General features: G+C 39.9%; 1 protein-coding gene across 13 annotated transcripts in view; it reads left to right on the top strand.

The window, feature by feature from the left end:
* Nucleotides 1–15396, top strand: part of ephb3b (eph receptor B3b) — a 60220-nt gene that overhangs the window by 23628 nt on the left and 21196 nt on the right. For all 13 annotated transcript variants that reach the window (XM_088424933.1, XM_088424943.1, XM_088424938.1 and 10 more), the window contains exons 2-3: nt 8134–8198; nt 11799–12471. In XM_088424933.1, the coding sequence (XP_088281059.1) occupies nt 8134–8198; nt 11799–12471 (738 nt within the window). The remainder of the gene's footprint in view (nt 1–8133; nt 8199–11798; nt 12472–15396) is intronic.

The raw sequence follows: 15396 nt of genomic DNA on the forward strand, positions 1-15396 counted from the left end.
AATGCTGGTAATAATAAAGTTGGGAGTTTGGATGAGTGTTTGCCTGCTTGTTATTTTGGTTTGTTTCAAGTCTTTTTATAGAAGTTTGAGATGTGCTCTGTCTGTGCATGCAGTGTGTTTGCCTCTCATCTCCGTGACAGTCTCATAAATCAATCAGAGCTTGCTGAGGTTGCACTTACTCCACATTGGGGTTTAAATACAAGTCTTATACCTGGTAATACAGCCTCCACAGGGGGGGCTGCATTGAAACAGGAGGAAATCAACAGCTGTAGATTTACAAATGAATATACACACACACAAGCACACACGCATGCAAACACACAGTCTAAATAACTCCGTCTCGCTTCCTTTCTCACGCTGACTAATACAAACGCACACACGCGAACGCCCGCAGAATTCGACAAGGAGATCGCTATTTCCATATGCAGATCCGCAGGGTGAAGGCGAACGTGCTCCCTGCCCGCTTGTTTGCATTTTTAGTCGCAGACGACTGAGTCATTCACCAGAAAATCAGATGATGGCATCAAGGCATCTCACGCAGAGGCAAACAGTGTTCAAGTCATCCGCTGTTTGGTCACAGCAATCCAATTCCTGACTGAAACAGTATTTACTGTCGTTTCGAAGTTGAATTGGAACTTGGAGCTGAAATGAATTGGTAAATATAAAATGTCAAAAATAGGATGAATTACGTCAAGGGTAAAATCCGTTTCATTCTGGCAGTGGTTCCATCTATGTCATGTAAACATTGCATGCCCGCTGGGAAATCTGGCGGTGTGCCAGTATCCGGGATGTGGTTAAATACAGACCTGATGCCCTTAACTTTTACAAATGAGTCAGGCGTCTTTCCAAAGTATGATGTGAACTACCCCTTGAAACCTTTGATTCCTAGAATCAAAACACAGTATATCATTATTGTTGAGAGAAAGCCAGAGGACTACAGGTTTGCACTGATAAGTGCTGTACTGATAGATGATGTCAGCATCAGACATGTGACACTGTGATTAGTGTACAGTGAGAGATGCAAATTTTACGTAAGAAATTGACAAAGTCAGACAACAATTTCATGAATCAGCACAGCAGTGGATGACTCCGTCTGATACCGTCTTACAGTAAAGTCTCTAAGCTTTGTGTCACCCTTAAGAGGTAGAATTTTATAAAATGTAAAACATCAGCACATCAGAACTCTGTTATTAAGTCACGAGTGAGGAGTCTTGTGAGACAGGCACACGCATGAAGATAACAGAGCACATGTTCACTGAAGAGGCACGCTGAGACAAGAAGATAAATGTGGAATGTTAAGGTTGGAAAACGAAACCTTTTACATTATTACCTTATCAGATCTTAAATGTATCACACTCTTTTTTGCAGCTATTTAAAACTTAGGAGTCCAAGCAATCACAGACATTTGTCAACTGGAGTAACAGTTCATTTGCAGTTGGACAATAAAACATTTCCAAAAGGCACCATGTAGAAATAATTCACATGGAACCTCTCCAGAGATAGATTTTGAAGACAGTCTACCAATGGATCAATAAATGAAAGCAAGTGCAGTAGCCATTAAAACAAGTGGTAATGCTTCACCTTCAGCTGTTGTTTTACATAAATGTTGTGTACATAAAAGATAAAATGTCAATAGTTTTGATTATTGGGGCTGAAATGTATTCAAATACATTAAAAAAAAGGTCATATATCTATTCATAATATATGTGTAATGAGAAATCCAATGTTGCCATTGTTACAGATTATTCACATGTAATAGTTAAGTTACTTTACAGCTCATTTGATTATAAATACTTTTAAATTATATATATATATATATATATATATATATATATATATATATATATATATATATATATATATATATATATATATCTGACAGTTTGAAACCAAAGGGGTTCCCCTTTCAGCTGTTCTTTGAATGCATATGAATACATCTCAACTGTGAAAAGGCAGCTTCTGATGACTTAACATAAGCACAAAGTCTTGCACAACGCACATCCTGACGTGCATGTACACACACATATACACGGTGAGGCACACCTGGTTTACAGACAGCTGGCCCCGGGGCTACCTGTTCGTCAGATCCTCTTTGCTTTGTAATTAGGGGAGTTAGTGAGAGAAGAGGATGGGGAGGGCGACGAACGGTGGGCTTAGGGGAACGAGATGAAAGATGGGGGAGGAGGCAAAGACAAAGAGGCCCATTCCATCAGCAATACAGAAACTAGGCTAGACTTCATTAGGTCTTGAAAAACAGCACTAGCATGAGTGGTTACAACAATACACACATTAATGCATTTCACACTGTGCGATGTGCCACAAGCGACCTCTGTTTATTCAAAAATTCAAATTCAAAATCGGAGGGATGTCGTTGCAACTCCAGCAGCTTTGAGCTTGACGAGAGAGGAAATAATTGAGGGCAAGAGCCTTTGTGACGAATGCAAAGGGCAAAGACAGTTCATCAGACTTCTCCACTGAGAGCGATGATGCACGAGGAAGACAGAGACAGCGAGGTAAGCAGAGAGCTTATTTGCTTGGCTTCAGGAGTGTAACCCTGTTAGCACAAACACACCGCAAACGTCCTGCGTGACAGCCATTGTGGCATGACTGACACAGAGAACTAGTGGGGTGAAGTATGTGTGTGAGTGTGTGCGTGTGTAGACAGAAGAAGGGGGGCATTTGTCATGGGAGGCAAGTCTGTTCAGGAATTCCACAGAGGAATCACCTCCTTGGCCCGTCTATGTTACAGCAACCAATTACCGTGCCTCTGAGTGCATGTGTGTGTACGTGCATGCGCGTGTGCTGTCCAAAAGGGGAGGTTTTGCCCCCCCCCCCCCTCTCCAAAAAGGGGGGGGGGGGGGGTACCGCCTTATCACGGCTCTCTGGACCCGTACAAAGGCAAAAAGGCTGCTTGAACAATTTGAATTTCAATAGCACCTCTTCTCCTGTTCAATCTTTGTCCCTCCTCTTCCTCTTTCTGTGCAACAACTCCTCTGTGGATGACAAAAGGCAAGCCAACAAAGATAGCGCACAAAGCAATCAGGCTAATGGCGCTAATAAGTTGAGCGTGGGGTCCTCACACTCCATGTTGACACATTTCTCTGTTTCTGTGGCTAAACAGTGGCTCAAGTGTTTGGCAACCAGGCGCCGCAGTATTTTAATGGAGTAGCCACCTCATGCCAGGTTGCCATGTGGTCGTTGTGTTTGACTGAGGAGCATCGCAACAAAAGCAATCCAGAAGAAAAAAAAGGTCAGGCGAACATAATTAAGCTATGGAGGAGGAATAGGCCCGAAGCGCAGGATTTCAGGGAGTCATTATAGGTTTAAAGGCTCTTGATATGCCATTTGAAATGAGGATAAGCTATATTTTTGTGTATACCCCCCCCCCCCCAAAAAAAAAAAAACAACAACAACAAAACAGTGAGTAACATTCATGGGACATCTGGCCTTACAAGGAATATTTATTTCTAGAAACGCATGTGGCAGAAACAAGGCCTCCACCAAGGCCAAACATTTCAGTGGGTCCTATTAATGTTGATCGACCTGTTTGTTAGTTCACGGGCTACTTTCTGGTTTATTGATGATGCAATGCAGACGGGCATTCTTATTATCATTCAGAGGGTGAAGTGTTCCGTTGTTGCCTTAGTTGGTGTCTTGACTAATTTGATGTGTCTACAACATTATCTAAAAACTAACATTTACTTTACATGCCATCAATAACCTTTTCTAAACTACCAACCTCTCAATTTAGTTTTTTAGTTAGCAGAGCTCAGCGGACACAGGAACTAAATAAAACTGAGTGAACTGATTTTTTTTAATGCATATAAAATATAAATTAATCTCAAAAGTTAATGCTTTAACTTTGATCATCTAAACTTAGTATAATACTCTAATATACAAGCAGAAAGTTCAAATAGTTCTAAGTAACAGTTCTTAATGTACAGTGTATTCTGTGCAGCTTCATGATGAAATTAACTTATATCAACCAAAAAACGTGACTTCAGAGTAAACAAATGTGGCAGCCGAAAGGATATATTGTGACAATAGTTGTTCGTTTTTTCGCACAAATAAACAGCATAAAAAAACAGTTATTGAATTAAATATATTAAGTTTTTTTCATGTTTTATACTATTTTCTGTCTCAATGTAAAACATGACCTAGTGTGGATATCGACACAAATTTAAAGAATGTATATGTGCCTATGTGGATGTTGTACAACTCAGATAAATACACAAGCAAAGGTAAACAAAGTAGTTGAGGCTCAGATGCAGCATAGAGCCGCACTTTTGGAGTAAAGAGGGAACCTAAATTATTTGTGTGTTGAGTGACATGAATATAATGTGTTTTAAAGACTGTAAGTCTAGACTGTTAGTCATGACATCCGTATGGTGCGATTTAGATCGGTTCGAAACTGGTAACCATGTATACAGTAAGAAGATTGTCTACTCATGCATGTAAACAGTTAATCCCAAGTGTTTCAAAATTGGAATTTTGACCTCAACTGAATATTGATCGCATGCAAACCAAGTCAGAGGTGCTCAAGCTCACGCCCTCACCTCTTCTGTGCTGTTGTTGGATATTGCATTAATTGTTAGTGTTTTGTTTAACCAAAGAAATATTTTAAAAGGCTTTGCAACTCTGTGCTATGTGTGTCTGTGTGTGAGTGAATGAGTGTGTGTGTGGATGTGGCCCTTAGAGATGAATGCTTTAGTGCCCTCCCCTGTTATTAGGCCGGCCCTGTCATTACAGGATTAAAAAGAAGGTGAAGGGGTGCTTTACATGTACCTTACCACAGTGTGTGCCTGTGTGCGCATCACATTATGATCGTCCCCATTTGTGTTCCCACATTTTTTCCCTCTCACAATCAGTCCATGCAGTGAAGGCAAATGCCACAGCCATTTTTGTTCTGCTAATCTCAGGTGCATTTGACCTCGATCATTAATAATGCTTTACTAAAGCGTTCCCCGGATTGCTCAAACAGACATGCTAATTGAGCGCTCTCTGAGCGCTAGGAGTTTGAAAAACCATTCTCTTGTATGCTGCGAGGAACATTTATCATGCAAACACATCTTGGAGTTGGGGGAACTCTAGAAAAGAGGTCACCTCAGAAAAAAGTAAACGAGAAGTGATAAGAAGTTTAGGATACCATGTCTTTATCTGTGTGTCTGTTTCACATCCAATATTTTGCATGGTCAATCGCCTGATTTTTACTTTGTTTGCTTTGCCATGTCTTCAATACGAAGATCGCTCCACTTTACACACCTTGGAAATGAAACAGGTTTAGTGGAATGATGTTAATATAGTGAACCTAAAAGTTAAACTCAAATGTTTTGTGTGTTGGGGAGGGTCTCATATTGACACTGTGCTTTTCCCCCCTCAACCTGTCTTTCTGGTTTTCTAACTCAGCCCTAACTCACCAAAAGTTAAACAAAACAACTTCTGTTAGAGCGCAGGTGGCATTGTGTTAAATATTGCCTACTCGACAATCAATTGAAGCCAACAATAGACATATGTGCCTTTTTTGGTCATTCAAACCAACACAAAGATTATATACACACTTACTGGTAGGGAGTGGCCAGGTTAGAGAGTAGTCATCCAGGGTTTTTGCCTTGCTCCATTGACTCAGAATTAGTGCTCCACTTTTGGCACAATACAGGGCTTTGCATAAAACACACATATGCATACACAGACACACACACACGTATGCACTTCTGGATACATGCAAGCTCAGGCCTGGTGAGTTTGAACAATGCAGACGCATCAGGAAAGTGGGGACGGTGTGTTTGCTTGCGGCCCATGCTCCCGAATGATCCAAACCACAAAGTCAAACTGCACAGGTGTGCGATTTGCATATCTCCCTTTCATTTCCACTGTACTCCTTCTCTCCTTCGTTGTTACCTCCGTTTTGGATCATACTGTAATGATGTGTAAGTTATTCTCAGGGTAGGCCAGCTATAACGGTCGGGCTGGCACAACTCAGTCATAATAGTCATCATACACAACAGAGAGCGGATGAGGATCATTTCCACCTCTCAGCTTACTTACTACCATCATCAGTAATAGTCTTCGTATCACCTATTGTCATGTTATGAGTCATGGGAAATTTTGCACCTAATATCCATTGACACACTTTGACACACAAGTTTGCGCTTGTTTAGGACACGGTGTGGCTATACAAAGAGACACCATCAACAAAAGCAACCTGCTTTTGTGATTTTTTTTTTTTTTTTTTTTTCAGCATCAGCACAGAAGCACAGAATAGTTGACAAAGCAAGCCGGCTTTGACTTTGTACAGCTGCGTGTACATTCTATTCACTTCAGCTTTGGGAACCACTCCCACAGAGACAGTTGTTAGGGGCTTCACAGTTCCAGGTCATTACGCCTGAGGGGGGGGCCTAGCTCATGCTACATACACAATCAGATTTTATTTTACTTTTTGTCATAAACCTTGTTAACGCTTGTGCTCAGCAGTGTAAAGGCTACACATCCATGTCCGAAACATTAACTGAAAGCACATGGGGGGCTGTAATTCACCAGGAAATCTCAGCCGCACGGACTTGCTAAATCTACAGTCGTAATTCACAAGGAGGTCTTTGACTTGAGTGATGCTTGTCACTATTGGTGCTGTTCAGTAATGTAGCCAGCCAAGACGTAATTGCCAAGTATGTTGAGGACCACAGAACATGCCGTTTTATTCTGGTGCACTTAGTGGTTTGTTTGCATAGAACATACACTATATGCATTAAAGGATTGAAACACGGCGCTTAAACAAGCTTTCATATGCAACTTTATCCAGATTTGCATTAATAATGAATACTCGTCAAGCATTGCTTGCGTAATCCCGCTGAGGAAAGACCTTTGATGGTTTCGGAAGCGTGTCGACATTAACCCTACACCTTTGGGGTAAGGTGACCCATGATTTTTTGGCATGGCAACAGAAGGTAGTCCTATTTCTGGTATGTTGCAAATGTGAGTGTCAAAGTAAATATCAAGTAATTTAATTGTTACATCCATACTTATCCTATGACAACTGTATGGTTGACATGCAAATGTCCCCTAACTTGTTGACAGGACATGCCTAAAAATAACGAAATCAGACAGGATTTGGGACACAACGCTCAAAATTAGGGTTGTTCCAGTTAATCCAGGACATCTGGTCAACCTACTTTTAACGCAGTGTCCAAAATCAGTGACCTCTGACCAGCAAATAAATGCTCTTATCCATATAGTGTAATTTGTTGACGTCAGTGTCCCTGTGGAAAAAACAAAGGAAAGAAAGATAAGGCAGTTCAAAGTAGCACAAGCCCAATAACCAGCACACCCCTTTCATCATTTTATGCTATCTTGTAGCACAGCACAGTGGTAGGAATAATAACAGTAGCTTCGCGCCGTGCCTTGAGCTCCAGGTAATAAAAGACTCCACATTTATTTTCCTCCTTCCCTGCTAGCACAAAGCTGGCAGCATGGAAGAAGAAAAATCAGAAGAAGCACGAGAATGGGAAATGGTGGTTGGGAGGAGGAAAGAGGATTTGCAGCAGTGTGTGTTGCCCACCATATTGGGTTTTAGAAGCATAGTGTTTAATTGCAAGTCAAGAGTTAAAGTATGTCATTTTGACACAATGCGAAACCAATTGAAGCGTGTTGACCTTTCTTCCAGTCCTTTGTGTCATTCAATTTTTATCACCACTCATTCAAACCTTCTGTCGGCTCATATATCAAGTCACGTTTTACAACTGGTACTGTAAGTGTCTGTTTGGTGGGAAGCAACATCTTTTCCTTCTTGGTGCTATCCATAGTCGTGTTCTTCTCCCCCTTTTTTCTCTGTACAAACACGCATCTAATTGGGCTAATTAGTTTAACAAGGAGGTGCAATAACATGGTTTACGCCACTTCACAGATCTACCACCGAGATCTCTGTCTGGAGAAACTCAGACAGTGTTTCTTTGTCTTGCCCACAATATAGCTCCGAATCTCTGCTCGACATATTTTAGACGTTGCGTTATCTCCAACATTTCTCAACACGGAAAAACCTCTTTTAGTTTTATGATGGTTGTAAATCTAGAGAAACTTTTATTGTTCTCATTCATCCTTGTTGTTGTTTCTCTAACCGAGATATTCCGCTTCCGTTTTCAGAGACACTGATGGACACCAAGTGGGCCACCACAGAATTAGCCTGGACTTCACACCCCGAGACTGGGGTAAGTTTATTTTGCAGACTGTTTGACGTGTACAAACATTTATACATGTATCACTATTTTCACCGTTACTCCACGTCAGATTAAAGACTGGGGTTTCCCAATGGAAATTAAAGACTGAGGTTTCCCGCTGGACTGCTCATGGTTTTATTATAGGGGGACTGTGACTGGAGCACTAATGGATTCAGCACTGTCAAGCACAACTGTAATGTATCCTGCAAAAATCATATATGGACTGATGCAGAAAAATAACACGATAAATTGTTAAAAAAAAAAAAAAAGTCCACTTTCCAATGGATTAAAAAATTCAACCAGTGCAAGCCACCTGTCAGGTAGATGGATAATTTGACCAAAGTAATGTTAACAAACAGGCATCATTTTTGAGGTTTCGTTTGCATTTATGTATTACTTCTATAAATGCTAATTTTCTCTTGAGTTTTCTAACTGATTTGCATTAGATGCAACATGTGTGTAGCTTGCCACTCGTCAATATATTTTAAATGCAAATACCAGCTCATCTCTTGATATTGACCCATTGTATGCCCTTGAATCGTTCACACACAAAGTACCAGTGACAGTTTGATTTTGTTTTCCCATGTGGTTTCCACAATGGGTTAAGGAGGACAAAAAACAGTCTTGACCTCTCCAACCAAATACTTCAAAGCCTTTCCAGCACTCCTCTCAATGCCTTTGTGTGGCCTTCTCACTGTGGCCCTTGTGCTCTAAAAAGTGGGGCCCCCATTTTTATATTTTATTTACACCCCAACACACAGACATGGAAATTCCACCCCAGCTGTTCCAAGTCATCCACCCTTTTGATTCAGCTTTTCCTTTTTCTTTTACTATCTGTAACTCCCCCTTAATGGAGCCACATTACTTTAACAGCAACAATCAAATGGCCAAAGCCCACAATTGTCTTAGCCCTCTCGCAGCCGTCCGTATTCTTCTTCCACTCTGACCTCCCTTCCCATCAATGTTCCAATGTGGCAGCAAAGGACCAATGAGACAAATTATACACATTTTCATGGAGGTGTCCTGATCAACAGATGTTCCTTTTTAAATGACAGACGTCTCTGGAGGAGTGATTTCCAACCAATGCCATAAAAGCTGTGTGCCACAGGAAATTACACAATTCCCTTAATTGGCCGGAATAATATTTACAGCAAATCATGCATCTTTGTCCTTTTATCTCTTCTGGCGACTATAGTGGCTGACAGAACAAATAAATGCTTTTCCACCAGATGGCAGAAAGCTATGATTTGTGTGTCCCCATTTTATGGCATATACTGTATGTTTGATGGTGTTCCGTAAAGATTTTTTTCAAACTTAGTCACCTTCCTAAAAATAATGGTTTACCACATTCTAAGGACTATACAGTGCTGTGGATTATGAGACATTGATTCAATGAACTGGTATATATTTTTGGGGGAAATGTACATACGTCTTTAGGGCACACTGGATACACTATTGATTCTAGAGAAAAGAGGATGTTAAGTGCATTGAAAAATAGAAGAAGTAATTTTTTTCAGTCGTTTCATCAAACATATACTAAACACAAACCAAAAACTGATTGCATTATGCATATCAATAATTTATTTTCAGGTGTAGAATTGGTATTTTTAACTCTACTTTAGTAGAATTTGGAATCATTGCTTTTGATAGCCACTGGAATCTCTAAATTTCCCTGACTGGAGCCTAGAAAATATTTAATACATACTTATCACCGCCAAATGTGCGTATTGTTTTTATTGATAGATGACTTTTTTTTTTTTCCCCGTCGTAGACTTGTTTTAGAGATGTCAGTACAATGTCTGAGTGAGATGGCATTGTGAAACAGTGAGACCAAAAGTAAAACAGAGAAACATTGAATCCAGAACTATAAAAAAAAAGCCTCAAAATAGACTCACTCACGGAGAACAACCATACACTATCCCGAGAGGCTCTCCTGGCTTGGCTGAGTCTCAATGTCTCTATATTTTGTTATAGTGTTAAAGAAAACTACAACAGAAAAGGCTGTAAACGGTAATACAAAAATAAAATGGAATAAAACTAAACATATACAGTATTCATATATGTAGTCATTTATCACATTTTATGACATATAGTGTCCAATACATCATTTAACAGATTTTATTAAATCGTGCAGGTATATCTGTCATAGCCAATGAGTTTGTGTGCCCATGTTGATCAGAAATAATGTCTATTAAATGTCAATTCGTCCAAAACGTGGGGTTCCCTGTTTCCTAAAGACCTTATACTTTATGCCTACTACAAGACAAGAAACAATTAAGTCAAGAAATAATTAATTCAATGTCTGATGGCTTTAAGAATAGATAGTAATTAACCGTAAACTAGTGAGGTCAGGGAATGTCAAATCTGTTGATTTATTTATGTCCTCTCTTACCAAAACTGTGCAGGTGATTATGGCATTGTTCTTTTATGGTTCTCTCTTCTTGCCAACCCAAAGTTTAAGTCTTAAGGCCAAGCCAGGCCAAGTCACTCTACCACATAGCCCTTCAGGTGTTAGATCAATAGTCCTGCCCCCCTCACATCCATATTTTAGCCTTAATTAAAAACTAACTATAACCCTATTAATGCTCAGCACTGAAAAAAAAAAAAAAAACGGTGCTGAATTTGGACGCTGTCTTTGTTTTAAATGTCCCTATGTGAACCTCATTAGTGGTGTTTTTCATTTAGTTGCATTTAAGAAATTTCTTTATTTACTTCCACTAGGCTTGCACAATCAAAAAATAAATCCTTCTATTAGCAGAAGGTCAAAGGGTCAATCTGATGCTTTAGATAAGGTATAATGAGAGCAAGATTCTTCATCTTTAAGGATTAACCACTAAACCATAACATTAACACATAAAGCATTTGAAGTTGCTTTTGTGGTTCAAATGCGCAGTGCAAATAAACGATGACAAAGCTTACTAAATGAACATACGCTGTTTTGTGGAAAGCAGAGCAGGTCCCCCACCACGTACACCCACACAGACACACCATACTCACAGGACTCGTCGTTTGAAGTGAACCCATTTAATTGTGGTGTCCTCATTCGTGACTGAAAATTACATTCGATTACAGTGTCTCACACTAAAGCTTTCACTGTCTGATTTGCATTTAGTTATTTAATGAAGCTGGTAATCAAAGTTTAGACATTTTTACTTCAGTTTTGTCCTCAGTAATTCACCCCAAAGGACTGAAACAAACAAGAAACATAAAGGATAAGGAGCACACTCCCCCCCTGTCAGAAGATGTTAAAATATTTGTACTTTTTGTGTTATGAAACGATGTGTAGCTTCCCCCCAAACAAGTAATTTTTGGTGCTAAACTCAAAGTGGTAACTCTGAGTTACTAAGGTATCAGGCCGCGGTATGATTGACTTAAACCCAACATACGAAATATAGTAACGTTTTGTTTTGATGCATTCATGGAAAAAGGGTTATGGTTAGCGAAGTCTTTAATTGTTTTTATGATTGTAACGTTTTACAGAAGTCCCCCGCTTCGTCGTTTCAAATGTTTATCCTCCATGTCGGTTTGCTTTATGTTAGTAAGTTAATAAAGCACATAATTATAATCTAACCTGTTTGTGTTTCTTTGTAGTGGGAAGAAGTGAGTGGCTATGACGATGCCATGAATCCCATCCGGACTTACCAAGTATGTAATGTACGAGAACTCAACCAGAACAACTGGCTCCGCAGTGACTTCATCCCAAGGAAAGATGTGCTGCGTGTATATGTGGAGATGAAATTCACAGTGCGTGATTGCAACAGCATCCCCAACATCCCAGGCTCCTGCAAAGAGACCTTCAACCTCTTTTACTATGAGTCTGATTCGGACTCAGCCACAGCAACCAGTCCATTCTGGATGGAAAACCCATATGTGAAAGTGGACACCATAGCCCCAGATACAAGCTTTTCCAAGCTCGATTCTGGACTAGTTAACACGAAAGTGAGAAGTTTTGGGCCTTTGTCCAAAGCCGGGTTTTATTTGGCCTTCCAGGACCTTGGGGCCTGCATGTCACTCATCTCAGTGAGGGTTTTTTATAAGAAGTGCTCCACCACCATTGCAAACTTTGCAGTTTTTCCGGAAACAGCAACTGGAGCTGAGGCTACTTCTTTAGTGATTGCGCCTGGGACGTGTGTCCCCAATGCTTTGGAGGTATCTGTACCACTAAAGCTCTACTGCAATGGAGATGGGGAGTGGATGGTTCCTGTAGGTGCCTGCACCTGCTCAGCTGGTTTCGAACCTGCCATGAAAGATACGCAATGCCAAGGTTAGTAGTTACATCTAACATGCAACAATAGAAATGCCCAAACTGTACCATTTTGAACCTACTGAGTCATCAGTCACAGATAAAATAGAGACATATGCCACTTTTTTTTTTTGCTCATAGTTGGGGTCAAATCTAGCATAAGTCATTGCTAAACATGGTTGTCTCTTAACGAGCAACGCTGTTCTCTATGACATTTCCAAAATGAAAGTACTTGCTGCTTTCCAACTCAAGGGCTTTTTAATGATGTGCCTATTTCCTCACTCGGGTTGCCGGCCTACAGCTGTGTATTATTCACACGAATAAATGTTACTGTACCCAAGACAACACCATATTAGGGGTGTAACAAATAACAGCTTGAACCGGAATATCTTTTTTTTTTTTATTTAAAAGATGTGAGTGCATCAACTCAAACTCAATCCAATCATTTCCAGTTTGAATTATGTTGGGATACGTATCAAATTGTCTTTCACTGGAGAGCTCTCGCTCAGAACAAAATGGCACATTTACATTATTGATATCCTCTTCAACGGAGCTATGCCATACTGAATCGAAATGTAACTCCATGGACTCAACAATCTCTCTATATATATATATATATATATATATATATATATATATATATATATATATATATATATATATATATATATATATATATATATAAATATATATATATATATATATATATATATACTGTATATGTTGTTTGAATCCTGGTCAGAAAAGATGGTATTCTACGACATTATGCACCACTAATGCATTTTCTGCAAGGCAGAACAATCCACTTTAGTTGACACTGTCAGCAGGAGTTTGCCCTTGTGACCTTGGTTTATCCAGGCACCTGGTTGCTAAATAAATGGAAATGCAGGCGAGGCTGCCTATTTATGAAAGCTGGGAGGTCCCTGATGATAGTTTGAAGGCTGATGGAGAACACATCGAGTTCACAGAGGTTGAGAGCAAGGTGAATTCAGCCAAGCAAGGTCTCAGCTGAAATGGAGTGCAGGTGACAGCAGGAGAGGGAAGGATAAATGGAAAGTGTGTGTTGAGGGGTATGGGGGCGTAAAATTAGGCTCAGGTTGTGTAGGACAAATAGAGACAGGAGGATGAGATAAGGGGGTAGCTGGCAAAATTATTGATGAGTAGAGGTGATGGAGGCCTGCTTGTGTATGCGCGCTTTGTGCACTTTCAGCACAAACATATTGCTGTTAGGCTTCAAAAGACTCCTTTTTGTAGATACACAAGTGAACGAGCACTTTTCCCGTTTCACGTTAAACAATCACATCAGCACATTAAGGACACCTCCACAATATATTATAGAGTTGCAACCACTAATAGATTCATTAACAATAAACATTTATGGAATTAATCGATAATAATTACTTCTAATGATTAAGATACTTTTTTTTTAATTTAGATCGTCAATACCCTCAGCATTTTGGTTTGACAGTAGCATTTTCTAATCTTTGTCCGACAGCGTTTTTTTTGTTGTTTTTTGTTGTTTTTTTTAAAATTATAATTAACATTTGTCCGCAGTATTTTCCAACCTGTTTAAGACTAAACCGTTAACTGACCCAAAACGAATTTCCTGCACTATCAATTTTAAATATTGTCCAATTATGAATTAAGGAATGGGCATTAAAATGTGTAGTTTTACATGCAATTCATCGTTTGAACAACCAAATAATTGACACCAGCTACTGTATCAGATATCAGCTCCCCGAAGAAGTGACCAGTGTGTGTGTGTGTGTGTGTGTCCTTTTTTTTTTAAACTCAATAATGCTCTCATGTGTTTTTTCCTGTTTCGCACATAAAGGACAGCATCTCCTTTAGCTCCCCACTTTTTCTCCAGCTCACTCTCCACCACCCCCCGCACCTCATTTCATTCTAATCTGAAGGCCGTTTCGCTCATTAATACACCATCCGACTTACAGTTAGGATACGTGCTTTGCTATTAATCGATGAGCCAATCCTTTCCTTTCCAGCCATTCATTTCGCTATTTCCTTTTTTCTTTGCACCACACTTTCCAATTTCACCATTCCTTTTAATCAGCTTCTTAAGCTCTATGTTCTGCATGAGAGGATAAAACACAGGAGAGTGAAGAGGAAGGGGGAAACGCTAGCGGGATTAACATTTTCACTGCCTCCACATCTCCCTCTCCCTTCCTTTTTTTTCTACCCCCATGTCTCCTTTTTTCTCATTCTTTAGTTGGTTCCTTGGGGGAAAATGCATAAAAGGCAGAGGATGACCTCTTTACTCACAAGAAGTGATTGATCAGCACTTTAAAACACGGGGAAAAAGCTTAATTTAATGGGGATGCTTCCTCAACCTCTTTGATTTGACTAACATGTTGAAAATCCTATACTTCTTATTCCCTTGAGTTAGGAAATTGCTTATGGTTTTCTTTGTATTGGGGTGAACTTAAATGAACCTGCATGAGCTCAGCCAACTGGTGGCCAGGCAAGAAGCAGCCTGCTATATGTCAAGGTCATTTTTATGTGTTTATCTTGCGCTACTTCCTTTTAGCCAGTGGTGTGGATAACTTTGATTAATGGTTGAAGAACAAACACACTCAGTGCTAATGTACACGACTCAGCCAACTGGTGGCCATGTGCTAATATTGAGTTTAGGAGAAAAGGAACGCGGCAGCAGGAGCAATAAGTCGTCTGCTGCTCTGACCTCCAACCTTTTAACAGGAAGTTTAAAGCAAAATAAATCAAACCGAGAAACCACGGTGAGAGACAATTTTATGCAGCTGGATCCCTGACAGTCATGATCCAAACAGTGCCACATTTTTTTCTTGCTTCATTCCAGTATATTTTGAACAGTTCAGACCCTAATGAGACTTCTTCTCAAAGATACAGTTCCACTTCCATTTACTAGCATGTGTGCAAAATTGTTTTAGTGTTAGCTTACCCCCGTCCCCC

This window comes from Hippichthys cyanospilos, chromosome 10, assembly GCF_059441005.1.
Source record: "Hippichthys cyanospilos isolate Australia breed blue-spotted pipefish chromosome 10, RoL_Hcya_1.0, whole genome shotgun sequence".
Lineage (NCBI taxonomy): Eukaryota > Metazoa > Chordata > Actinopteri > Syngnathiformes > Syngnathidae > Hippichthys > Hippichthys cyanospilos.